At 41.1% G+C, this 27,680-nt stretch overlaps 1 protein-coding gene across 1 annotated transcript in view; it reads left to right on the top strand.

The window, feature by feature from the left end:
* Positions 1-27,280, top strand: part of FOXK2 (forkhead box K2) — a 42,527-nt gene extending 15,247 nt beyond the window's left edge. Inside the window, exons 2-9 of the mRNA XM_021535830.4 lie at positions 14,075-14,269; positions 16,898-17,045; positions 17,497-17,643; positions 20,379-20,572; positions 21,348-21,523; positions 22,431-22,727; positions 23,099-23,308; positions 25,050-27,280. Of these exons, the coding sequence (XP_021391505.3) occupies positions 14,075-14,269; positions 16,898-17,045; positions 17,497-17,643; positions 20,379-20,572; positions 21,348-21,523; positions 22,431-22,727; positions 23,099-23,308; positions 25,050-25,246 (1,564 nt within the window). The 3' untranslated portion in view covers positions 25,247-27,280. The remainder of the gene's footprint in view (positions 1-14,074; positions 14,270-16,897; positions 17,046-17,496; positions 17,644-20,378; positions 20,573-21,347; positions 21,524-22,430; positions 22,728-23,098; positions 23,309-25,049) is intronic.
* The last annotated feature ends 400 nt before the right edge of the window (positions 27,281-27,680 follow it).

Below are 27,680 nucleotides of genomic sequence, written 5' to 3'. Positions count from 1 at the left end.
CCCCAACCCTCCTTTCCTCCAGGGTGAGCCTGGAGCACTCCTTATGTGGCTCTGGCAGCACTAGATCCCCTGTAGGCAGGTTCTCACACTAACCACAAAGAATATTTTCTTACAAAACCTTGTTTTGCTGGGTCACTTGGTGCTGGTTTGCTTGGTATCACTGAGAGCTTTAACAAGCAGAAGTGTTCCTGGCCACCTCCTTCCCAGGCAGGAGAGATCCTTGGTGCTTCTGCTCGTGGGTTCACAGTCACAGATGTGAGCCACAAACCCTGGAGTAGGAAAAACAAAGGAGACCACTGTGGACAATGAAGCTGGACTGGAAAAACAACAAAGCCGTGCTGGTGCTATATTTAGGAGGTCTAAACTACTTGTGTGGTTGATGGTTCTCATTTTGCTCTTCAGCACAGATGTATCTTCAAACACAGATATTTGATAAGCAGTTTCTGTAGTCTCTGTTAAACTTTGAATTCTTCATCTCCCTCAGAAAACAAAACACAAAGTTTCTTGTTATCTTTCAAGCTCTCTCTGTGAGGTGAGGGTGTCGTGTCCTGTTACCTTTGCAGTTCTTGGGGGAAAGCCACTAATTCTGGCACTTTCATATAAACTGATTGGTGTTTACTCAGGAGAGTGAGCAAAACTGAGTGAAAGATATAAATGAAATAATTAGTGCTCATAAGGTCTTCCTGATGTGATTCCTGGTGATGATTAAAGGAGTGGTAGTTTAAAAATAACTAGTGCATGTTTTTGACTCTGTAAAAAACATAATAAACAAACTTGTGCATTAAAGTTAACATTTAATGAGCAATTTGTAAAAAAATCCTGATGATTTCTTATTTTGAGAAAGGATGTTGAAAAATTGCAGGTTTATATGTAATGGTTTTAATCATCTAAGTTGTCATCTTAGTTTTTAGCTTTTCTGACTTAAAGTCTGTATGTTGTTGTGCACTGGGAAGGTGTACATATTATTAAAATGCTGGCTAGGCCACGGTCATGCTCTCCAGAATTGTTAAAATGTCTCTTGGATTCATATTTTAATTATCATCTCCATTTTTGTTTTGCTTTTCCTTTATAGGATTTAGAATATTAATCTTTTACTTTTCCAGATGGATATTTCTAAGTGTCTTGGTAACCCTAGGACACTAAGATTATAAAATTATTAGATATATGAGTTAAAAACAAGGGATGTTTACTCCACATCTGTAGTACTATTTGCTGCTATTTACTTTAGTATTTATGGTAAGTTTAATTTTGGGATTACCTTGGTTATAATGGGAAATGCCACTTTTTTGTGATGCTTCCTATACTGACATAGAGATTAAAAAATACAAATATTCTCAGGATAGAAGTTTTTTTGTCATTATTGACAGAAGTGTAGTATAGTGCTGTACACATACAGAAAAATACGAAACACTTTCTCTAACTAGGGACTAACATTTCATTTCACCAGTTCACATCTTTCTGAAAATCGAAATCTTTCAAATATCAGTTGGTTCTTAAGTGTAAATGGAAACATGTTAATTTAAGTGCTGTGGAAATTAGTGTTTGCAGTTCTCTCTGTGCAGCAGCATGTGCATTGGACTCATTTCCATCTCTTCAGCTTTGCCAGACAAGGAGATTGTGCAGGGGAATTTTGAACTAATCTTGTGACTGCTGAAATTGTTAAATATGCAATCCTGGGTTGGGATTTAACGACAAAACAAATTATGAATTTGTAGCAATCAATATTTGCGTATAACAGAAATATAACTTTAACAGCCAATGGTATTCTGCTAAAGGGAGGAGCCAGCTTACAGGTGTGTGGGGAGCTGATAATTGATAATTTGGAGGATTTTTTGTTCTCTGACTATTTTGACAGTTCCATTGAGGGAAGATGCTCAGTTGATAAAATGGGGAAGCCTGATTTGGACAAATGTCATTTGGTTTTCCAAGAGGGTGAAAGTAAGACACCTTGCTTTATCTATATCTGTGTAGGAAAGCTGTGCAAATTTCTGCTCATCCAGCAAGTTTAATTGTTGGAGCAGTTTGGCAGGATCTTCCCGTGCCTAAGAACCTTCCTGGAGTTGATTGCAGCTCATTTTTTTCAGCATTTCAATCATTTTATAAACTTAATTTATAAATTAATTAGTTTATAAATTAAACTATAAACTTACATGAATTTGTGTGCTGCAAGGAAAAATCAGCTCAATATTAATTTTTTATTCTAGAAGTCTTAAATTGATACTGTGCAAGTTACTGCCTACAAAGTTGCTCTGGCATGTCTGGCAGAATGACCAGAGCTTAAAGCAGAGTGAAACAGTGTATTATGTACCAGGACAATTTTTTTGTTTTAGATACTCTGTTTTTAGAAAATTCCAAGGTCAGGAAGAGCTAAATCACAAAAAAATAACAATTAAAAAAGGTTGGGATTTGAAGCTAAACCAAAAGAAGCTGCTCTCAAGACATGGTTGATTTATTCTTAGAAAAGTCAGATTGGGTTTGGTTCACACAACCTAAGGAGATGCTTTTGTCATCACCCTCCATCCATGTTCTTTGTTGTGCGGGATTGATCTGGTCATTGTGGATTCCAACCCTGCAGGAATGCAGTTAGAGTCAACCAGGCTGAAGAGTGTACAGCAGTGTCCTTGATTTACTCAGGACAAGAAATAAAAAGTGAAAATAGTGCTTTTATCACTAAAACAGTTTGATTATTGAAAAAAAAAAAAAAAAAAGGTGTTTCTAGCCAGTGGAAGATTTTTCAATTTCATTCTGTTGGTAAAAGGCCTGGTAGGAGTATGGTTATTTTAAAACAGTAGATAAAACACAAATAAACAAAATGAAAGTGAGTCCTTTAGTGTCACCAGGGGTAGGATGTGCCCTTATTGTTGAACACCTCCAGGCATGCATTGCAGGGATGTTTTTGGGTGGTTCTGCACAGGACAAGTTACAGGAATGAGTAACACTTGTAGTAACCTGGCAGCTCTTTGTCACCTGAAATGAGGAATTCCGTGGTACTAAAAGAAAGCAAATGAAGAATCCTTTCCCTCCACATACTGTTTAGTATTTAGACAGAAATTTTAGCTTTTTGTTCTTTATTTTTTTAATTAGTTGAAATATTGCTTTAATTTTCTTCTGTTCAATAAGGGAGAAAAAGTCTTGCTTCTCACAGACACATAGGAAATGAAGTTTGTGTTGTTTAGCGTCCTCAAACCCTTCACTATTTAACTGTAGAGATTTTAATTAGAATGTATGCATTTAATAAGCAGTTTTCATGGTGTAATAGTAAAGTACTGATGAAATGAAAGTTCTTTTAGCTCTGGAAGAATGTGATATATGGCTCAAGATATATGTGTGTGTGTGTGTTATTTTTTGCTGTGTAGGCTTCTCAGCCACTTCTGTGCTCCTTAAACAGCTCCCTTTGTGCAGCAAACTGATTGAGGCACTTCTGTCTTATTTAATGAACTAATCTCCCTTTTCCTGGAGGCCTGTCGCTCACCTGATGCTTTGCCTCTTAAAGTGGTTGTAGAAAAAGGAAGAACTGGGGGATGATCAAAGATGTTTAAACAAAGATTGAGTGTTGGGAAAGATATGTTCTGTTCCCAACTCTCTTGCACACTTTGCCAAAACGGCTTGGCCAAGTCACAAATCCGTTTAATCTGTTTTTGGAAATGGGAATAATACTTAATGGGCAGGCAGATGATGAAATTTCGGTGCTCTTTTCCAGCAGTTTTTGTCAGGGAAGAGCTTTGCCTTGTCTTTTAAACCCAGTCCCTTGGGTTTGAAGGGGATTACTTGGTGTGCAGGGTGAACTCTCTGACTCCCTCCCTACTCCCTCTTTTTGAAGACTGTTGGTGCTGATTTTCCTTGTCCTTCAGATTTCTTACATACACTGTTCTCATGTGAATGCTGCTGTACCCAAACTTTGGTGTGCCTCAGAGTTCAAAACCCACTGATCTTCTGAGCTGACCTGTGTGCAGTATGTCAGTGTTTCCTAATGAAAGGGACAGCAGTGGCTTAGTTATAGTTAAGACCTTGAAAGTAGCACAGAAATTAGTTTTGGAAGCTTATCTTTCTATATTAGTTTAAATCTCAAGCTTTGAAAGAGAATGGTTAGAACAGTTGCATATTGGGAGTGTTGTCTTGTGTGATATAATACAGCACAGCTTTTAAATTCAGGTCTCATTATGTCTTTTTGTATCAAGATTAGACTTAGAGATGGCTTTAACTTATTGAAGCATCACCAGACTTCTACATTTCAACTTGAGTGGTTTCCTGCTGAATCAGTGGAGGTACCAGTGGCTCCTGGAAGCAGGGAACTGCAGTTCTGGTGGCTGGGACCAGAGCTGGTGCAGGAGGCCAGGGAGAGCCTGCCCTGTTTGGAGCACAGAGCTGTCACATCCCTGTATCCCATGAAACATCCCCCAGGTCAGGCTTTTATTGCAGGGAGCCTGGTAGGAACCTGGGCTTCAGGAATCTTGGTTTGTATTGTTCATTTCTTCAGTAGATGTTGTTTGGAGTGGGTTTCATTCTGCTTAATGTTGAAGAGGTGTGAGTAGGAGTCTGTGTGTGTGTGTGTGCACCTAAATTTCCTTTAAACCAGTGCAACCCAGCCATCCTTAGCCCTGACTCAAACCACTTCAGGTTTTTCCTTGCTGTGTCAAAGGCATCATGAAGTGTCTGCCCATTTTCACTCACCCTAGAGACAGATGGCAAACATGGGTCCAAGTTTAGCTCGTGTGGCCGTGCTGGCCTTTCCTCCTCTGTGCTGCTGTTCCTTCAGTACATGACAATGATTGGCCTGTGTTCTCATGAAAACTTTTATTGAGTCTACTTTTTTTATTCCTGGACAGATTTCTATTTGTGTGACTCTCTGGCTGGTTAAATCACATCTGTTGTTTTTATTTGCTTTTATCCTTTTGTGCTTTTCCTGCTGCCCTTTACACAGGCCACAATTTGAGAACTTGGCATGGTCTCAGAACAGCTCAGGAGGAGTGCTTCTTGAAGGATATTTTCCAATGACAATGTGCTTGTTGTGATTAGTTTCTTTACTTTGTGGCTTTTCAGACTTTTTGGTGTCTTGATTGGTTCTTGAGTGTCCACACAAGTGACAAAGGAACCTAAATTTATGTCACGCTGTGGAGCAGTCAGTGCATAGAACATTATTCTAGAGAGTCTGCACATTCAGGAGAAAAGTTTTAGGAATTTGCAAATAGAAGGAAAATTGGAAAGTTGTTAGAACATACATTCCTGAGAGCATGCTTGGTTTATAAAAAAAGTCTCAGAATATAATACAAAAATCTTGATTTCTGTTAAGATTCCCAGCCCAGCAGTATAACCACAGTGAAGCAAATATGGAATGGCCCTTGACCATCAGACATCTTTAGGTAAGCAACTGTGAAATTTAATTAATGCCCATAGCTATGTGAGAGGAGGCTGAAAAAAGCCTGTTCTTTGACCAGACAGGCAGATTTAGGGGGGAAATTAAACACTGCTGTCTACTCAAAGTTCAAGTTGGTAGGAAGCAGTTTTTGTCATTCTTCAATGGCCTGAGTTAGTCATGGATTTCTGTCAAATAAAGGGTTGTGCTGCTCTTGGAAGCAGAGTTCTGCCTTGAAGAGCCCATCTAAAATAAACTTTGCTTCCTTGAATGGGGAATAATCATGGTGCAGCCCTGCCTCAGTGGGTAGCTGCTCTCTTGGTAATGATTAGGAAATTTGGGCATCTCTGATGAGGTAATAAATGAAGGCTTTTGTTACTAAAGTAACGTATGAGTCATAAGTGCTTTTTTTATGGTTATGCTTGCGTCAAAACACATCATGACAGCACTTGTTCACTGTACTCCTCCTACTACTTTAATTGTAAGGAATGTGAGATGCCAGGAACTGTCTGTTTGGCTCCCAGCAGTTTGCTTTGCTTTGCTGATAGCTTTTATTTAACATTGATTGATATTATTAGAACCTCAGTGTTTCCATATGAACTTTTGCACCCCCACAAGTACCCTGTGACTGAGACTGAGGTGCCAGGCACATCTAAGCAGCCAACTTGGTGGTAAAAGGTGGGGTGGGTTTGGTTCAGCTGTGGCTGGAAATCCTGGGCTTTTTGGGAAGTTTTGGAATGGCGTTTACTGTCACTGAGAAAGTTGGAGCCTGCATATTTATGGTTAATTGCAGTTATCTGGAAGGAAGAAAAAATTACAATTGACTTCTGTTTTCCTAGTGCAAGTATTTTGTTTGTGTTTTTTAAGCAGGAAGCTGTTGTGTTGTAGAGTAATGTATGTAGGCTTTGTTGGGACTGTTTGCAATTTGGCAAAGGTAGAGGCACTCCAGCTTTTGGACAAATTTTGAATTGTTTTTATAGTTTAGTAGGAAATGTAGAGATTGAGACCACACAACCTGGCTCTGCATACAGCTTTTGTGTACAGAGATGCTAAACACCCGAAAATGCAGTGTTTCCATAGGCGGAGTTTCTTTTGTATTCACAGGCTGGGGAGCCTCAAATTCCAGAGGCATTACATGAGCAGTTTTAATGAATTAGTGTCTGGTTTTCCTGCAGCAGATGTGACAAGCAGCTTTATAAGCTGCTTCCCATCGATCGCTGTTTTCCAGCTCTTTTGTGTCTTTCTTTTGCTCAGAGAAAAGCAGGGAAGAGCTCGGTTTCTACAGTAACTGCTGCCTACACTCCTGCCTGCAGGCCAAGTGCTTTCTCAGCCCTGCAGCCTGTGCAGGGCTGCTGCATTGAAATTCTGTAGGTTTTGTTTGGGTTTCTGGTTTTTTCTCTTCTTCTTACTGGTTTCAATATTTTGCCCTTTAAGAAAAGAGGAGAATGCAATGGAAAATTTCGATTTTGAGATAGGTAGTTTTAATTAACCACAGCACATTGCCAGGATTGTAAGGTAACCTAACTGTTTTTGCTGCTGATGGGTACCAGTGTTGTGTGGTTGGTATGGAAAGAAAAGAGATCCTGGCTGCTGAAAGGAGAACCTTTGAAAATCTGTGATATACTGTGAACACCCTTTTCTGTGGCGTAATAATGCAGGGGAGGAGTGAGATCAGCTTCAGGTTGTTAATAGAATCCTTTACGTTTGCAGCAAAATTTGCTGTAGTGGAACAACTTCAGCACACTCTTTTCACTCTAAACTCTCAAATAACCTTAGAGAAACTGCTGTGAATACAGGGTTAAAAACGCCCAGCTTCTCATGATGTCAGCTCTGTGAGTGAGAACGAGCTGAACACCATTTCAGAGGGTGTCATGTGTTTATTACCCCGTTTGTGTTTGCTGCTGGTGGTTCAGGAATGTTCCTGTTGTCGTCATCAATATTCTGCTGTCATAGGATCATTTTTTGACGCAGGCAGGTTTGTTCCAGACCCTTCTGAGGCAGGTCAGCACTGTTCCTGTAAGGAATATCAACCAACAGCTTTACATACTTCTTATGCACTTGCTAAAACATGAGCAGGGAAATCTGTAACCGAGGTTTCCCATGAGGGAGCCAGTAATTTATAGCTAGATTGTATTTCCAGCCTTTGCTTACAATTTGCTACAAGTGTTTTATTGGCCAACTTGAATTAACATGAGGCTACAGCAATATTTCATCACTTCTGGTGCTGCATAGATCTTTGCTTTTGAATCTTAAGAGATCAGAGAACAGAGATAGATGGATCTTGCACTTTGGAGTGTTTTCCATCCTGTTAGGTGTCACTGTGTAGACAGTGATGGCACACCTGAAAAAACACCCAAATCCTTGTGAAGAGAATGCCCAGTGCTCAAAATTCTAATTGCTTGTTTAAAAATCTGCCTGTGTTTTGTTCCTTATGGCATTAGAGGTCAAGCGTGCCTCGAGCCCTCCCAGTCTCTGTGTGGAGGACGTGCTATGCAAAGATTGATCTTTGGGCCACAAAAATCAATTGCAAAGGATACAGGGAATTAAGGGGAACACATAGGAGGTCGGGATTCAGTCCCCAGAGGAAAAACTGCCACTCTTTAAAGGGCAATTGCTTTTTGGGTAACCTCTAGAAGTGCCTTGACTAGTAATGGCCAAGCATAATTGAATGTAAATTTATGGTAAATTAGCCATATGAGGACTTAGTTTCAAAGCAGGGAGGAGGAGGAATCCATCCCACCACAATGGGTATGGACATGGCCCTGTAGGAGGTGATGCTATGTTCTGGCTGGGGTGGTTTCTCTCAGGCTGTGGTCAGCTGCCAGCAGAAGGGCATCAAAAATGTCCTAAAAATGTGCTAGAGGAGCTGGGCTTTGTGTTCCATTAATCATTTTTTTTCATCACCACTCTCCCATCAATAGAGAAAACCAGATACTCCTATTGCAAACAATGGAGAAGGGTTTACAAATGCCACGTTAAAGCTAAAATCTCTGACAGGAGCACAAAGTGGTCCCTCATGTAAGGTAAACGAGCACCTACATTAACAAATTACCCTTTGAGAAAATTATCCCTGTTTAGGATTATAAGAAAATAATTATAATCTAGTTTATACTGGATCACTCTTTTTCAGTGTATCCATGATAACTTTTCCTATACCCTTAGTAATGGCAAAGTGTTAAAATAACACTTTTTAAAAGTAATCCTAGAAAAGACTTTATAAAACAAATATCTGAACAGTTATTTCTGTTTAAAGAGTCAAGACAATGCCTACTTTAAAAACTTGTGTGGTATTTTCTTAATTACCTGTACTTTATTAGTAATCATTCAGTGCTGAGAATTTTCAGGTGGCTTCTCAATATATGACTATTTGGATGGATTTATAGATCACCTTCGTTATTAGCTTGGAAGCCCAGACTTTAAACTGTTGGGTACTTTTTGATTATCTTGAAATAAAAACAGCAATTCAGTTCAATTTGTCTTCTTAATAAGTTTTGGGTTTGTTGATTCTTTTAGCTCTAAAGGTGATGACTCTATTCCAGAAATGGAGTGTGGTATTGACTTCCAGTTCAATTAAACGCAGCCCAAAGTCTTAAAATAAATTCTGGATGTGAATAATTCAGTATGCCTGCTCTTGGTGTTGAGCAGTCAGAAACCTCTTGGTGGAAAATTCAAACACTGAAATATGTAATCATACTTCAACTTGTTGAGCTTTTTTTCACTTTCATGGTATGTCTAGTTGTACATGTTAAGACTCCTCTTTTAAGTCTTGTTTATTTAAAAACCAGTTAAAAGCCACAGCCACATATGGTTTAATCTATAATTAATATCCTATTAATCCATTGTGATGGAATCAATAATAAATGAAGCAGCAAATGGAGAAAAGATGAAACTGGGGTCCTTGTGCTTTCAAATTGAATTTTGCCCATTAGCGGGAAGTCAGTCAAATTGTAATTTCCAAGCACCGCGTTCCAGTGGGCACTTGCTGGAAAGGACTCACTGCTGGAATGCTCAGGGCAGAGGGAAAGGCTAAAGGACCTCGATTGAATTTAATTTTTTTTCCTGGAGAAGCCCAAGGGTGGGTCTTAGTACAGCCTTCCCCTGCCTAATGAGTGGCTGTAGAAAGCCTGGGGCCAGGCTGTGCCAGAGGCTCACACTTTGGGCACAAGCAGCTGTAGAAATTGCAGTGAAGAATTTGTATCTGTACAAATGAGAAAACTCTTCACTGCTTTAGGGTGTAATTAGTGGAAATGAGTTTCCCAACTGTGTTTGGAAAGCTTCAAAATTTGGAGAGACAAGGCTCTGAGCAACCTGGTCTAACTTGGAAGTTACCCAGCTTTGAGGAGGAGATTGGGCTGGACACTTTCAGAGGTCACTTCCAAACTCAATATCTCTCTAGTTGTGTTTGAAAGAGATAAAAACCTCCATTTTGCTTGACTTGTGGAAAATAATTATTTCAAAAGTGGGCCTGGGAGTGTGCACTGTAGGTGATTAAGTGGCAGTGTGCACATCTTCTGCCAGAAGTGCAAATAAATTAATTGGCTATGAGAGTCATTTTTACTGGAATCAGAGTAAAGTTTGGGAAGCAGATCACAAATAGGTAGGTAAGAGGAATTAGAAAAGGATCAGTTTCAAATCTCCCTTCCATGGAAAGGAGACCATAGCTAGAAGTATAGTGATTTCCATGGTTTTTGGAACATGGTTTTGTACTTCACTGATCAAAATAGCAGAAGGAAGTACAGATAGTACCATCTTAAGGTGCTGTACTGTCAGAGAAAACTGGAAAAGCTGTGTTTGGTGGTGTAGATGTTGAGAATGACCTCTGCTTCTCTTTGTGGGGATTTAACACTGCCCGTGTTCACCTTGAAAGTATTTGAAGTCAAAAATCGACACAAGCAATCTCCCAGATGCTGACTGGGTTCTTTTTCGAGTCTTGGCTTTTTAATGTGAAAAGTTGAAGCTGTCCTTGGCTCTCAGTAAATCAACAAGAGTTCCAAATCAGGCATCTTGTTATTCTTTCAGATCTGTTTAAATCTCAGGGGATCTTTAAGTTAACAGGGTTGAGTATCACAGTCAGTGTGAAGGAATTGAGCTGTGTACTTGTAACTACCCTGACTTCAGGGGTTATCACTGTTCAACCCTTATAATCTATTTGAATGTAAAATCTGGAGGTGCTGATAAAAGAACCTGCTGATCAAAGTGGCATGGCAGCTTCTGTCTGATTTTGGTCTTGGTTCTTAGAAGGCAATTAAACTGGAATAATTCAAAGGCTACTGAAGCACTTGGTGTCACAGCAGGGTTTATGTACAGGGAAGAAATTGAATTCTTCTGCTGTGTTTTGGTTTCCCAGATAAAGACAGGATGAGATTCCTTCTTCCCAATCAGGTGGTATTTTCACACAGGCAGAACTACAAGTGTATCATCAGCTTTTGCCTGCAGTATGGACAGAGCTGCTATGGGGAAATGAGAAAATATTGCAAATACAGATGTGACAAAATTAGACTTCACACATTTTTATCCTGAGACACTTCTCTGGCACCCTGCAAAGTTCCTAAACTCTGTATAAGTCCTGCCTGGATCAGCATCACTGTGTTTGGCTGGGAACTGCAGATATAAATGAGTTATCTGTGGAATAGTTTGAAATTATGTGAAGATTGTTTTCCAGTAGTCAACCCACAATGAGCTTTTTTTCTTTTTTTTAAATTTAAAAAAGCATTATTGATGTAATGAGCTACGTTTTAGCTGTGACACCTCCTCTGTGGGTCATGCAGTGGCTCCATTGTGATGCTCACCTGGACTTGCCATCAAAAAATATACAAAGCAGCTATATTTCTTTGGGATTTTTTGCAAGTGGGTTGTTTAGATGAGTTTCTCCTCCAGCAAGCCATCCTGTGGTAGTGTATTGTGAAACTATTGTAAGCTTTTGAACAGTGAGTAAAACCCAATTCAGCTTGTGGAGGTCTAAATGTTTGATGAGGTCTCTCCCTGTGGGTGTTTCTGTGGTTTTTGTTTAGTTCATTGTATAACTAAAGAATATGCCAAAACCAACTTGATTCTGATCAAATTAGAACATGTTCTGTACTTTGATTTTGGATGTAAATATAATACATTTGCATAACTTCAATTTATTCAGGAATTCTCTTGGTTAGTAGACACTCTTTATTCTGCTTTTTGGCTGAATTCCAATTATAAAAATATCCTTCCATTAAAAAAACTGTTTGCAAATATGAATCAATTGACAGATGTGGTCTTTTGATAATATTCAGGTGTTCATTGCTCTAACCAGACAGGGATTTGTAAGTACATTGTATCTTCCTTACTTACACTGGCCTTTCAGGCATGGGAAATGCAAACTGCACTGGGGATGCCTCTGGGTTTTGGTGTCTGTCAGTTAAAGTTTATTTGGCACGTGGAGAACCTCTGGAGTCCCCTGGCTAGTCAAAGCTCCTGTGTTTGGGGCTGCTTTTTGTGGGTGTTTTTTTCCAGCCTTGAACATTTGAGAGCCCCACATCTGAGCTGTTGCCTTGCTTGCCAGAGGTGCCCACGGGGAGATGATGCTGCAGTAGGGTAAAAGAGGCATCTTTTAATATGTGTGTGCCTACATGGAATATCAAAGGAGCTGCTGAGTATTCCTTTTCTGCCTTTCCATGTTCCTGAAGTTGTGGAGATCCACCTCTTCCCCATCCTCACCTGGTGTGGCACGGGAGGACTGCAGGTCCTCAGTGCTGTGCACTGGGTTGGTTTTTTACCAGGCAATAAGGACTCTAACCAGGGAATTAGCACCTAAAGCTATGTCCAATTCTTCCCATGTTTTTCTTGAGTTGAAATAAATTTGGTCTTACAAGCATTTAAGGTAAATTTGCAGGTATGGAATAGCCTGATGAAATGCATAGGGAAGGTGACTAAACCTGTGTGTGTCAAGCAGATGTTGTTCACTTTCTCACAAGGATTTTTGCTTAATCTTTGGCTGTCTTTGCATACACTTGAGTGTTATTTTTTATTGCTGCTTAAAAGAAATGCTTGAAAAATCATTTTATTAGCGAAACAACCAAGACCCCTTTCCATTGTCACTAAAACGATACAACCACAAAATACTTTCTACTGGAAAAAGCAAGAAATGAGTTGTTACTGAATATGTTAAAAAAAACCCAACCCAGAAATTGGTCCATTTAACTTCCTTGCTGAAATGCTTGTGCAGTTTTTTGGCATAGATTCTGTTCCTAATTTAGTACATTGAGCATGTTTCAGAAATAGGTCGTCTGTTAAATGCGGACACGGTCCATACTCAGAAGTAAGACAGAGAGAAAAGGAAGGTCACTGTCAATTCTTTCTCTTTTTCCTGATCCTTGAATGTGGATTGTAGGGAAAAAGAACCACTGTGGTGCATGTGGCAAGGGACAGAGTGCAAATCAAGTGCTGCCTTTGTTCTATAAACATCCTTAGATTCATTTTAAGATATGAAAGCCAAAACACATGAGGGTTCATTTCTAAGGCTACTCCGCAGCTGAGTGTTCCTGCCAATTCTTACATCACTTTTATGTTTAATATATTTTTCCAGAGAAATGATCACTTTTATTTACAGTCTGTATTTCGCATTCATAGCTCATTTCTTACTCCTTGTTCCAGCATGTGCTTGTTTCCTTTTTGTATGAAACTAGATCTGCCTAGAAGCACTTAAAAGCAAAACAAACCCAAACCCCAACATTTTGTAAGGTTTGTTTCTGGGTATAGTGTTGTTGGAAAGTCCTTTTCATCATGTGGGAGGTGTGTAAATGTCACTGTGGGTTTAGTGCTCAGTGTAGTCTAACAACTTAAGGATGAGGAGGTAGTAAAGTTATTTGAACTGTATTTTTATAGATGCTTTTGTTGAGACAAAATTAAGTTTTTTATTTGCTCAAGATTGAGCAAATTTATTTACTGAGAAGTTAGAAACCAGCCTGTCCTGTTTAATTGGGCTCAATTCTAAATGCTGTGCACAGGGATGTAGAAAGAGGATTATCCTAAGGTACATTCATTGCATTTTATTTTTCAAATTTGTAAACAGTTGCACATTGTTAATTTATTGTTTGTCATTAAATTTAGGCATGTAATCCTTGGTAATACATGAAAATAGGCAGTGTACAGAAATTGGGTCTTAAATTCCACTCTGAAAAAAGGTATTTGAATGTAGTGCTAAAGCAGCAGTATACGCTGTAAATGAGCAGAATTGGAATTGATATATGTTTAATTTAATAGGTATTTTAAGAGAAAAGAACCCAAATCTCTTAGACCAGTCTATGAAACTGTTTAGACCTCAAATTGACCAATGTTCATGCTTCTGATTAATTCTGCTATCATGGACCAACTTGCTCATTTGCTGAAGCCTTTCCTTGGCATCATAAAATAATGAGGTTTTGTTTTTAAAATAGCTCTGCTTTGGGGCTACTGCAAGATCAGGATGAACCTCAAGAAATTTAGAGACAATGCACAAACTGCCCTTGTTAGAAAGAAGTGCATTTCCTTGTATTCCCTAACAAAAGTTAGTTGCTAACCTGGGGATCTTTTTCTGGTCACATTCATCTCCCTGTATGATCTTAAAATGAAGATGGTCAAGGGTAATTATAAATATATATAAAATTATAAATTAGCGTAGGTGATAATGTGCAAATTACTCAGAAAGTCTTATATTCTGTAAACAAGTGGCTCATATATTTGTTCTTTTTTTTTTTTCTTTTTATTTTTCAGCTGTACTTTCAGGTTTCCCAGCACAAACATCAAGATAACATTCACAGCTCTGTCCAATGAAAAGAGAGAAAAACAGGAGGCCCCGGAGTCCCCAGTGAAGCCTGTGCAACCCCAGATCTCTCCCTTAACAATAAACATTCCAGACAACATGGCTCACCTGATCAGCCCCCTCCCTTCTCCCACAGGAACTATCAGGTATTTAAACCCTGCAGGTGGGATCCGGCCACGTAGAGTCAGCCTCAGCACAACTTTCTCATTCTGGATTTTGCTTTTGAGGTCAAAATTCAGCTGAAGCTCAGCCTTACCTGCCTCCCTTTCTTCTGACATAGTTGCATGAACATTAACATGTTCAATATATAATATTCTGCTCAAGAGCCTGGGATTTTTCTTGCATTTCAACAATTTAAATTGCTTTTTGCTCTTGCATGCTTATTGCAACGCTTCAAATTAGACAATTTTAAATGACACCATGTTAAAACATCCTAATTTGTCACTGTCCTGGAGTTCACCATCAGCAGAAATGGTGGTTTGGGTTATTATTGGTGTGGAAAATGGACTGATCTCTTACTCCAGAAGATTTATTATTGTTAGTCACTGCTGGAAGGGAGCAGACCTTTTTCTGAAAGCACAGGCTAAGGTGCAGAGCTCGGTGTCAGGATGGCAGATCCAGGATTTTCCCTGCCCTGCTGCTGCTTTGGTAATTCAGCCCTTGTCCCACCTGTTACTTGGGACCAAACTCAATTAAACTCAAGCAACCCACCCTCACAAATTATTTCAGATGAGATTTTTCAAAGTCTTGGAAAGATCAGGAGCAAAACTTCCATGTCAAGGCCCTGAAAGTTGTTTCAGTCATGTACGTGGTTTTGAAAGCTTTTTTGTCCCCTCTCCCTTCCTGTGTCTTCACTTGAGTGAAGGACTGTCCATGCTCACTTTTTAAAAAGGGACAGCTTGTTAATGAGATTTGAATGGAGGGATAATTGACTTCTTGCATCTTTGCCAAGCTCTTGGTCTCTATCTGGGAGTGTTTAATGACACCTGCTTAAATGATGGAAGCAGAGAGAAAAGATACCTAGACTTGGCTGTGTAACAGGTTTGCTTTCTTACAAGAATTCAGGGAAAACACATCTTGCCAATGACAGAGCAGCTCTCAGATATTTCAGATAACATCCCATCTATCACCACTGGCTTTGCCTCACTATGAATTTTGTAATTCTCATCAGGGCTTTCATGCACCTGTTGAGTAGCTTATTACAGAAAAGAAAAAAAGATGACAGTTTGGAGTCTATTTTGAGAGCAAAGCCTGACAGTTTCTCTGCAAATCATCCTGTTTTGTAGAAGACTTGTAAACTTGCTTTGATTATACCATATGTGTCTCTTTGTCAATATATGCTGAAGTGAGCAGAGCAGAGGGATGTTGTCAGCTGATACATGCAAACACAGAGCAGGAGTGACCTATATCTAAAAAAATAAATTAGCTACACATTTGGGCTCTAACCAAGGATTCTTCTATACAACACTTAAAAATTGCCATCTCTCTTTTATAGTAAGTATACCACAAGTAAAAAATCAAGGGTGGAATTCTTGGGAAGTGAAGCTTTGATACTCTCAGTATATATTGCCCAATCTATAGTGTTTGTCTCTTTCTGTACATAAAAAAGGAGGTAGCAAAAAACTTGAGGGGCCAGACAGACAAACCTTGACAGATGTAAATTGTTAAAGCTTTAGTGTAGAGATCTAAATAACATTGTCTAGATTTATTTGTTGTTGATGTTTTGAACCATAGATTCAAAGATTAAAGATTATCTTTGGAGATAGGGCTGGTTCTGGGGGCAGAGCCAGGTGCAGGTATTGAGATTTCTAGTTTTTTGGAATTTCTGAGGGCTTCCTTGAAATCAGCTGGAGCATGAATTGCAGAGAGTGTGTCCTTGCAAGAGAGCTGCCAGAATTATTTTGGGGAAGAGGATGGACCTCACCTGCTGACTCTCTTTCCTCTTGGCTGAAAGGAAATCATAGAAGAAAATTGGCATCGTGCAGCTGCAGTTCCTGTGGACTCTGCAAGGCAGGGGACTACTGGTAGAAAGATGTTCCAGTGGAATTATATCCAGTTTTACCTGGTTTTCTGTGATGGATGGCAACATGGGAAGTGTTAGGAGATGCTCTTTTAGTGTTTGGCACCATCTCTTGCTTTCTAACAGTGTATCTGCTCTGTTGGCCCAATACTGCATTAAATCAGCTGAGTCAGTGCTGATGCATCCCATTTATAGATAAATTTATGATTTTTATATGCATATGTGTAAGTATGTGCACACACCTGTAAACACTTAAAATAATACTAGTTTCAATTTAAATGTGAATCAAGCCTTTTTTTGCCTCACTGCTTGCTATATTTTCTCGAATGTGCAAACACATTACACAGGAGAGGTGATTTTTTTGGGGGCAGACTGAACACAAGCATATGGCAGAAATTCCATGCAAGATGTGTGTCTTGTTTCCAACGAGTTGCTGAAAATTTGTGGTTGCTGATGCAGTTAAGATGGACTTGAGGTGGCAAATCTTACACAAATAAAGTACAGCCTGCTCAATCAGCTGAGCCTTGTCTGGAGGAGGAAAGCCTGAGTGAGATTTCTTCCTGCAGTGGTTCTGATTCCATGGCTGGCTTAGCAAGGCGTGGAAGGTGGTTTGGAATGGAAGCTCTGCCAGCCCTTTAGCTGCAGCCTCACAGCTCTGGTAGTGGCTTTGCTGCAGTAAGAGCTTTTTGATGAGACATAATGTGGTGATATACTGTATAACAAAATAGTAGGATCTTCTTTTTATGCTCTACAGTGCTGCGAATTCCTGCCCATCGAGCCCCCGCGGCGCCGGCTCTTCAGGGTACAAAATGAGTCGTGGAATAGCGTCTGACCTACATTTGATGGCTGACAATTCACAGTCAGAAAACGACAAGGAAGCTTCAGGGGGAGACAGCCCAAAGGTAAACACAGCTTGAAACCAATGCCAGAAATTACACCTGAACTGAATGGAAGACTTGGGATGTTTTGTTTGTTAAGGTGTATGCACCGAGTGATAATTTAACATGCCAGGCTTTAAAAACAATGTGTAGGGTTTTGTGATCAGATGTGAGATTGATTGATTGACTGATTAACCCCTGTCCCCTTTGGGGGAGGGTCTGTGTGCAGTCTCAGTTATAGATCTGTTTGGAGGCTATTGAAAATTCTTTGCTGTTATATATATCTACAAAATGTATTTTATCCTAAAATTGCTTATCAGAAGAACAAAGCTTTCTTAGTTTCTTTTTTGCCTCAAGATTTTCATTGTCCAAAAGTGCCCTAAGTCAAGTTAATCATGTTTTATGACTTTGATCTAGTAAGCAGTGTGTATATCTTCAAAGTTTGTTGATGCAGACTTTTCTTGTTTCTGTCCAGGATGACTCTAAGCCACCCTACTCCTATGCACAGTTAATAGTCCAAGCAATTACAATGGCCCCGGATAAGCAGCTTACACTAAATGGAATTTATACGCACATAACTAAAAATTATCCCTACTACAGGACAGCAGACAAGGGCTGGCAGGTAATTTTGATTTCTGGAATATTTTTTTTTTACATGTGAGCAATACTGGCAGCTGTAAATGGTCATGAGCAGGCAGTGGGTAAGCCTCATAACCCTTCAGATACAGAATTTGTCAAATGAGCATGTTGTCTTTCTTCTGGTTGTAAGTTTTCCAACAAAGTGGTCAATTTACATCAGTCTGTATTTTAAATACTGCTTTATTGATGGAATGGTGTTCTGTAAACCTCTAGTAGGGATACAGTCAGACTTTGGGGAAAGCAAAGTGCATTTGGCACTGGATTTGAATCCTTTATGCTATCTAGGAAAGGTGTCACGTTCTGTAACTTACGGTTGTGTAAACATCCGTGTTGCTATCTTGAGATAAAATTGAGATATTAAATGCTCCAAATTTAGTTCTGTTTGAAAACAGTGATCTTGCCCATGCAGCTGGTGAAGGAACAAGTGTGTTATCTGTCATTATCTCACCCTGGTTCATGCACTGTTTGATTTGTGAACTTGCCCATTCCTGTACCAAACCTTTCAACTCTGCAGAATTAATTTCTGCTTTCTTTTCGTTTCACAAGAGCAGCCTCAGCTTTTGCCAGGATGACTAACCAGTACAAATCAGTCTGGCAGAGCCTTCCCAGGCACACGTGAAGGCTCTGTGCCTTTGGTGCTGTTTTGGGTGTCTCAGAGGCCAAGGAGCCCAGTTTGCAGGGCCTGGAACACCTGGAGCACATGGTCCATGCTGGGCTATCTGCTCCCTCTGCAGTTATTGTCAGGGAGGTAAAATTTAGGGAGATTGGGTGAGGGGGAAAGTGAGGAAGTGTTAATGTTGGCTGCAGAAGAATACAAGCCTTCCCTGTAGAGGAAGAGATTTTAAAATATTAGTCACATACTTCTTTGTCATACAGCCTAAATGAAAGCTGGGTCACTCTCCCAAGGTTAGTGGGGAACGTGGCTGTCCCTGGCTGTTTGCTAAGGGTTTGGTTAGTCAAGGACTTGGCTGTTGTGGCTGGGAAGTCTCTTTTGTTTCCCTTTCCCACATAACAGTGCAGTATCCTGGCTGCAGTCATGTTGTTTTAGCAACAAGACAGTGTTTATAAAATGTTGTGTGTTTTGCTTCCTATTTTGCAGTACCTTGAGTATCTGTGTAGATGATGTTGCTTTGTGAGCATCATGAACCCAACACACACACACACACACACACACAGAGTTATGCTGAGGTACAGAGCTCTGCCATAGAGCAGGCTGTGGATTTGGGGCTGTAATGTTTCCTAAAGCCAAGGTGATAGGCACAGCAGACAGTGTGTTCTGGAGTCATTAATCAGCAGCTATTCATAGAAACAATTGGAAAAGCTGAAAATCAGATGCTCTTCAGTCACTGCTCTGCCAGCTTCTACACATTAGGAGTTGGATTGCAGCTCAGGTGACTTAGGATAGATGTTTTAAATAATATTTGAGTCTATATATATGCATGTCATTAAAAGCATAGAATACAAGCACATGTACAGTGTCCCGCACCTTAAGACAAAGGTATTTATATCCTTTAGCATACAATGGTCTCATATTGATGAGCATTTGAAGGCTCCTCTCTGTTAACTTATTTTAGCAGGTATTTTTGGATCTACTCCTTTATTCTAGCATATGGAGAAAAAAATACAATTTATAAATATGTTCTTGGCATCTTTCTAGTTACGTTTCCATTTTTGGCAGGGAAAAACCATCTCTGGTTTCATCAGTTTGCATTCAAGAAATCATATGTGGTTATCATCACTGCTTTAATTTTTCCAAACTTACCATCAGGGTCACGAACTCAGATATTTGAGCAAGTTTTACATTGGCTTTGCAAATTCTTGAGAGCTTTTGTTATCATAAAGTTTTTTCTCATTTACCTCTGTTCCCCCACAAGTATTTCAGGGTGAATCCTTAGCATCAGTGTCTTCCCGTTCAGTGATAATATTGAGAGAGATTTTGGAGTTTATCTGTGTTAAAAAAATAAAATAAAATGAAATTCTGTGTGCAGAGCTAAGCACAGATAGAGCTACTTGAGGGTGTCAGCAGTTCTGTGCATTGCTCTGATGGAGGAGTGGGGGGATGTTGCAGCAAATTGAGGATGTGGGAAGGTACAAAGGGACTGTGGTGACAAAGATCTGGAAGAGCTGGTTCAGGACCTGCTGCCACTTGGTGTTTTAATTGACACATTAAATTATTGGCTCTGTTATTGAGACAAACTGGACTGTGGGTGAATTCACAGCAATCCAGCTGCCTTGGGAACTTGTATAATTTAGCCTTTTCTTTCTGAACTGTGGGACAGTAACAGAACTACCACGTAGGATCAGAATCAGTATATGCTGTGTTCTGCTGACCCTCCTGGAAGGAGCTGGGACACCTGGGGAAGGGTGGTGTACAAGCACTGGTCATTTTTATTTTTGTTTTTAACACTGCATTCTGCACAAGTATTTGTAGTGTTCTAAACATTGGTTTCAATCACCATGTTTCTCACGAGAGAATGAAATATATGGGATTCCTGTTATTTCCAATTAGAATACTGGGTTTTTAATTGTTGGGAAAGATTTTACAAATGCAAGAGTCCTTTCAGGTTTATGGCACTGCTTGGTAGTGCTCTGAGTTCTGTTAAATTAAGGAATTAAAGAGCTGAACCCCGAGTCTCCTGTAGTACAAATTGCTGCAGTAGGCCACATTCTGACTTGGAAAAGTTATATGAATTCTACATATTTTTTTATGTTCCATAGAATTCAATACGTCACAATCTCTCTCTGAATCGTTATTTCATCAAAGTACCACGTTCCCAGGAAGAACCAGGCAAAGGCTCATTCTGGAGGATAGACCCTGCCTCTGAAAGCAAATTAATAGAGCAGGCTTTTAGGAAAAGGCGGCCTAGGGGAGTACCTTGCTTTAGAACCCCTCTGGGACCACTCTCTTCTAGGTAAGGAAAACCAGATGAACAAAAAGACTATGGCTGTTGTTTAATCTTCAGGCTGCTACAGACTTGATAGCTTCGGATACAGTCACAAGTTTAGTAATTTAATTTCATCCAGACTCAGTGTTTGAATTCTGTGTGTTTCATTAGGAGGCTGCCCCATACACCAGGCTTGTGTTTATTGCTTGTTTTTAGTGTTAAAGAACCTCAGCTTGCATAACTATCAGATTGTTAATGTATGCAAGCCTTGCTGTACCTTTGATGGGTTTTTCAGAATTATAATTTTAATTTCTAACTGCCATCTACTGGATTTTAAAACTGTTCTCAGATACCAGCTACCATTTTATTGACCTTATAGATGACAATTGTGTATTCAGTTTGCTAATGTTCAAGCAGAATTTGTGATGGGGAAATACCTGGGTTTAAATTATTCCCTCTGTAAAGTTATGGCCTTTCTGCTGGTGCAGATCTTTTTCTACTTGCCCTGTAGCCTCAGATTTGCTCATTGTTCTTCTCCACCAGAAGAAATGTTCATGTTTCACAGATTTAGAGTCTCCCTAAGAAGGCATCCAGCCACTTCTTCTCTGTTAACTGTACCTGGAGTTTGCTTTTAAATTCTGTCCCTGTTTAACAGAAGCTTTTTAAAGATCCTGAGCTCTGGGCTGTAGCTGTGCCCTCCCTGCTGCGGGCAGTGTGTTACGCTCTCGTTAGAGGAAGGTCACGGGCTGTCACAGTTCAGAAGTTAAAACACATCAGCTGCTGCTTTCATTTCTAACTGCAGAAGTGCCCCAGCTTCTCCTAATCACTCTGGAGTGTTGTCTGCACACTCCAGCGGCGTCCAGACCCCCGAGAGCCTGTCCAGGGAAGGATCTCCTGTCCCCATGGAGCCCGAGCCCAGCGCCATCCAGCCAAAACTCGCCGTCATCCAAGAAGCGCGATTTGCACAGAGCGCCCCAGGTGAGCGGCCTGAGCCCGGCACTGGGGCTGGACCCCAAAATACTGCCAAGACTTAATGTGTACACCAAAAATGAGTATATATTTCACCTCTTCAGAGCAGATCTGTGAGAAACTCGGGAACAGCCAGGGAGGGTCTGCTTGAGCACATGGGGCTGTTGTTACCTGGGGCTGCTCCAGTCACTGTTGCTGAGGAGAGGCTGTGCCTCTGTCCTGTAATAATTCTCTGTTACAGCCTCTGTCCTGTGCTGTCTTGTAACAGTTCTCTTGAAAAAAACCCAAAAGGTAAGGTTGAGTATGTTAGAGAAATAGGGAAAGGCCTTTCACACCTCTGTGGTCATGTCATCCTTCCAGAGTGGTGGCGGATAAAAGAATTGAAAGGATAAAGGGAGATAAGAAATTTCCTATTTAAAACAAAAAGAACATTAAACATGATGGGATAAGGATGTGTTTGTTTCATTACTTCCTTTGATATACATTTGCCATCCAGTTTCTTGGTGGAAATGTGGCACTACAGAGGGCAGAGATGGTCCTGAGCGTTCCTCAGGATTGCCAGTGCAGCACAGGAGAGCATTCCCAGTGCAGGCATGCTGCACAAACACCTGGAGCACACATGTGTTCCTCTGTGGAAAGGGCTTCACTTCAATAGGTGCTGAGCACAGCTTTGTTTGGGGGCAGAGCTGGGGTGTGTGGGTCTTGCTGAGCCAGTACAGCCCTTACCTTGAGCCTGGAGCTGGGACTAACCACTTACCTAACCTTCATTGTGCTGTATTACCTTTTGGCTCATTCAGGCATTAGTAGTGAAGGATCTTGTTAATTCTCCGAGGTTTTAATGTGAAGTTTAAAAGAACGACTGGCTTAGAAGAAATAATGAAAATTGGCAGTCTAATTTTGACCTCTTTCTTGGTAGGATCACCTCTCTCTAGCCAGCCAGTTTTAATTACTGTACAACGGCAGCTACCACAAGCTATCAAACCCGTCACCTACACTGTTGCAACTCCTGTGACAACATCGACCTCCCAGCAGCCTGTAGTTCAGACAGTCCATGTTGTGCACCAGATCCCAGCTGTGTCAGTCACCAACGTGACTGGATTAGCACCAGCAAACACTTACACTGTCGCGGGACAGGCGGTGGTCACACAAGCTGCTATGGTCACTCAGCCCAAGGTAGAACCTCAAGAGAATGGAGACCACAAGGAAGTCAAAGGTAAGAGCCTGTGGGGTTGTTTTGGCACCTCTTTATGCAGAGGAATCAGTATTTGAAACTTAGAATTGTAGACCCATAGAAGAGTTTGGTTTGGAAGGACCTTAAAGCCCATCTCCTTCCAGCCTCTGCTGTGGGCAGAGATGCCTTCCACTGTCCCAGGTTGCTGCGGGCCTCATTCAGGGAGAGGCATCAATATTTGGAGGGCAATGCTTGAAGTGTTTGGCTAAAACTGAAGATTTCAAATTGTAATTTTGCAGCTGTGTTGGAGCGAGTAATAAAACAACACACTTCCACTGGGGCCTGATTGAGTGAACCCAAATGGTTCCTGAGCACTTCGTTAATTTTAACTGAATTTTCTCTCCTGTTTGCAGTGAAAGTGGAGCCTCTCCCTGCTATTAGCCATGCTGCAATAGGAGCTGCTGGTCGCATCATCCAGACATCGCAGCCCACGCCCTTACAGACAGTTACCATAGTGCAGCAGGCGCCGCTGGGGCAGCACCAGCTGCCCATCAAAGCTGTCACACAGAACGGAACGCACATCGTGCCCCTGAGCGCCGCCGTGGCGGGGCAGGGCAGCGCGGGTACGTCCTGCTCCCGTCCCCTCTGCTCCCCTCCTCTCCTTTCCCCTCCCCTGTGCTCCCCTGTGCTCCCCTGTGCTCCCCTGTGCTCCCCTGTGCTCCCCTGTGCTCCCCTGTGCTCCCCTCCTCTCCTTTCCACTCCCCTGTGCTCCCCTGTGCTCCCCTGTGCTCCCCTGTGCTCCCCTGTGCTCCCCTGTGCCTCCCCTGTGCCTCCCCTGTGCCTCCCCTGTGCCTCCCCTGTGCTCCCCTGTGCTCCCCTGTGCTCCCCTGTGCTCCCCTGTGCTCCCCTGTGCTCCCCTGTGCTCCCCTGTGCTCCCCTCTGCTCCCCTCTGCTCCCCTCTGCTCCCCTCTGCTCCCCTCTGCTCCCCTCTGCTCCCCTCTCTCTCTTGCCCCTCCCTTCCCTCCCCTCTCCTCTTGTCCCCTCCCTTTATTCTCTCTGTGGTTCTTACAGGGATGTACTTAGTGGTGACAACCCATCCTCTCTCCTTGTTAAACCAGGATAGAAAGAAGTTTCAAAAGAAGCTCCTGTAAATCAGAGCTGTTAAAATGGTGCCTGCTCCCAGGTGGTTTGTTGGAAGCCACCAACAGGAAAACCAGAACTTGCTTGTGGGTTGGCTCTTTGAACTGTCACTTTTTATTATGATTTTATTGAACCTGTACCGAAAAGACCAAAATTCTGTAAGGTTTTGAGGTGGTTCATGTCTCAATCCATCATTCCCCTCTGGGTCTTGGCAGGCTGAGTGGGCAGCAGTGCTTTGTCATCATTGCACACATTCCCTCTTGCTCCCAGCATGGGCAGGTTTGCTCTGCTGGCAGGTCCTCACAGCTTGGTCTAACAGCTTTGTTTTAGGTATTATCTGATACTGAAGGAGAGGTTTTTTGTCATATGTTTACAGAAATAATTTTAGGGCTGTCTTACATCAATTCATTACCTGCATTTCTGCTCAAAAGCCTTTCTCCTTCATTTCCTTTTTATTCCTTTGCCATCACTGACATTTATAGGTCAGTGTTCTGGCTGCTGCCACTTTACTTCCAGCTTAAGAGCAGCAAAAGCATCACAGTCAGACTTGAGGTGCACTTTCTGTGTCAGAAGGGATGTGTGAATAGAGCTGAGAGCCATGTGAAAGATACTGAAAAGCTATTTTTAAAAGTAAGAAATAATTATTTTTCTCTTTTTTCTGGATTCTGAAAACTCAGCTGATTTCCAGACATTCCCTGAGCCAGCAGCCGAGGGCTGGAGGGTGTGCAGGGAATGTGGCTGCACACAAGAGTAGAGTTGTGATGCTTCCCACTGTTGTCTCTGTGTGTGTTTGTGTGGAGTGAGGTGTGCTCCAGGTCCTGGTCTCTTGTTACAGTAACTCCTAAAGCAGCAAGAAACCAGGTAATTCTCAGGCAAAGTGGGAACTGGGCCTATAGAAACACAGATTTGTGTTTGTCTGCGTGACACACACATCTGTGTTCACACACATTGGTGTGTTTGTCTTTGCTGAAAGAAGGTTGGTGCCATCTGAGAAGAAAGAAATGCAGAGCAAATCCTGTTCCCTTTTCCATGTGCAGTAAAGCAGCTGCTTTCAGGTCCTGCTCTCAGCAGAGCAGCTTGGCAGCATTGCTTGGGCCCTGTGAGTCAGCTGGGGTCCAAAAGAAACTCAGGTTCCTTATTGTACAATGAAATTGCATAACTCAGTATTGTGTATGTGATTTGACAAGGATCAGGGTGCTGAAGTTTGTACTCTCCTTTTTGCAGCTGCTGCAAGTCCTTTGCATATGTTAGCAACCCACGCGTCCGCATCGGCGTCGCTCCCCACCAAGCGCCAGAACGGAGACCAGTCGGAACAGCAGGAACTCAAACGTATCAAAACAGAGGATGGAGAGAGCATAGTCATAGCTGTGAACGTGGACACCCCACCCGTGGCAGTGAGTGACAAAGGCAGCCAGAACTAGAAACTTTAGGGGAGTTTTCATTTTTTTTTTTAAAAAAAAAAAAAAAGCTACAAAAAGAAAAAAAAAACCAACACAAAAAAACCAACAAAAACAAACTCCGTGGTGCCAAAAGGAGACACTTAAATCTAACACCTAAAATGTTGGAACATGTTCTCACGCAGTGGGGAAAGGGGCCCTGTGAATCAGACTTCAACTTTCAGCACTGAAACAAAACCCAACACAGGTGGCCTTAAAACTTGGTAATTTAAAGTCAAAACTGCAGAACCATGTTGTTGTAGAGGCTGTGTCCCCGCCCCTCCTGCCCCACGGACTGTGTGTGCTGGGAGGGCTGCAGCTTTAACAGGATCTGTCAGATTTTTCCCAGGACTGAGGATCTCAGTGTAACGGCAGCATGATAGCGCTTAGTGTGACTGGTTCAACCGATTGTAAATTCCTAAAGGGAACAGAGGCAGGAGCCATTCCGACACCGTGGCAGCTAAGCCTTTCCGAACCACCCACCCATGCAGTTGTTGATAGATATGCAGTATTTTGTTGTTCACATGTGGAATTAGAAATTTTTGAGGTGTATTTTCATTTCTTTGCAAAACAATGGGGTCTTTGACATTTCAAATCACTCCATTTCTACTCCGGAAACTTTGGAATCACACAACTACTTTTCATGTGAAATTTTGTTTGGTAAAAAACTGAATGTAGGGTTTTTTTAACCAACGGAATGATTTACTTTTGTCTGTCCTGTTCAAGTTCAGATAAAGCTACTTTATTACATCTGCAAATTTTCATATTTTAGCAGTTGCCTGATAAATTTAATCAAATTTTATTACCATGTGTAGTGATCAAACGCTTCTTTGGGCTTGCATGTAACTGATTAGAAACTCTGATGTAAATGAGCCGTTAACTGACGTAAAGAACTGCTATGGATTTGACCAGAGCTGCACTTACCTGTTTCTCTCTCTGCTACCTTTTGCTGTTTGTTACTTTGTGTTGACTTTGACTGTCCCTGGCATATTTTTCCAGTCTAAAGTAAAACAAGAGTCTCGCTTAATATTGTGTATGTTTAAGATAACAGACTGTTCTTCATTTAGAAAGATAAAATTCTTTATCACGAGTCCTTTTAAAAAGAGTAAAATTATCTTGTCAGAGGTATATTCGATATTTTTAAGCTTAAGCACCCTTCAGTAGAAATTAATCTGCCCCGTTTCTCTGTAACACTTTGATGTCAGACACTGACCTCGGGGTCTCCATGACCAGTAGCTGTTGTGGTTTTCTAACAGTGGCTACCAGATTATGGTAATAATTTTTTTTTTTTTTTTAAGTGTGTGTTCTGCAGTTGAACATTTTAAAATGTATCGGTAATTTCTCACTTTAATGTGGTAATAGATTCCACTTTACATTTCAAAATTCAATTGAAACAAGGCTGCTGTTCAGTCTTCAACTCACACAACGTCTTAGTTCCTCCTGCAGCCAGGTGAGTGGGAGCCGGAGCTGGCTCCATCGGAATCTGGTTTTTGTCCTGTTCTGTAATAAAGATGCATTATTTATATTTCCTTTCCTGCTATGAAAGGAAAAACTGTATTTTCATGATGGACTGAACAGTTTGGAGTGGTTATTTTAGGCAGCTTTTGGAAACTATTTACCTAAAGACCAAATATGAGAAATGTGTACAAGTTTTGTGTTCATCCACACAATGGAACTGTTACAATGTCTCTGCAGATAATACATTAAAAAACTATGAAAAAAAAAAACTCTACACAAGCTGGATTTATAACAGGCATTTAAAGAAAAAGCATAACCTGAAAAGAAGCATTTCTGTACAATTGCAACGTTTTCTTTAGAGGTTTTAAAAATAAAAAAAAAGTAAAGTTTTAACATACTTTTTTTAAGAAAAAAAAATCCAGTACTAGTAATTTAATTTGGTGTTGAATGAATTGACTAGAATGTGGTTTATTTTCAGAAGTGAGAATCTGTTCACACTAGGGCTAGGTGAATAATAGTGTATAAGATTTTTTTAAATAAAATTAAATTTTATTCAGCAAATTAACTAAGTTGAAATTACTCAACAAGTGTGTTTGGAATATTGATGTATATTTGGGTTAATGCAGCTTCTGTGGCAGCCCCACCAGGCCAAGGTGCCCCTTCCAGGCGTGTCCCAGGTGCCACGGGCATGGAGGGGCCTGGGGCTGGACCCTGCCAGGGCTTTGCACTGTTTGGGGCACAGGAACGTGTCTGCCTCACATGGATCTTTATTTCTGTAGGTAAGTTTGGATGTCACTTTCCGGAGTCACTGTCATGAATGTGGGTTTGGTGTCTGATCCCCTTTTCCTGCACTGGTTGCAGTCTCTGTCTCTCAGCAGCTGGGGAAATGCTTTCAAGGACCAGGAGAACTTTGCTGGAAGCTGGGTCAGGTTTTCATGGCAGTGCTTTTAAGAGCTGGGGA

The sequence above is a fragment of the Lonchura striata genome, chromosome 18 (genome assembly GCF_050655825.1).
Source record: "Lonchura striata isolate lonStrDom1 chromosome 18, ASM5065582v1, whole genome shotgun sequence".
Classification (NCBI taxonomy): domain Eukaryota; kingdom Metazoa; phylum Chordata; class Aves; order Passeriformes; family Estrildidae; genus Lonchura; species Lonchura striata.
This window is presented reverse-complemented; position numbering and strand designations above follow the sequence as displayed.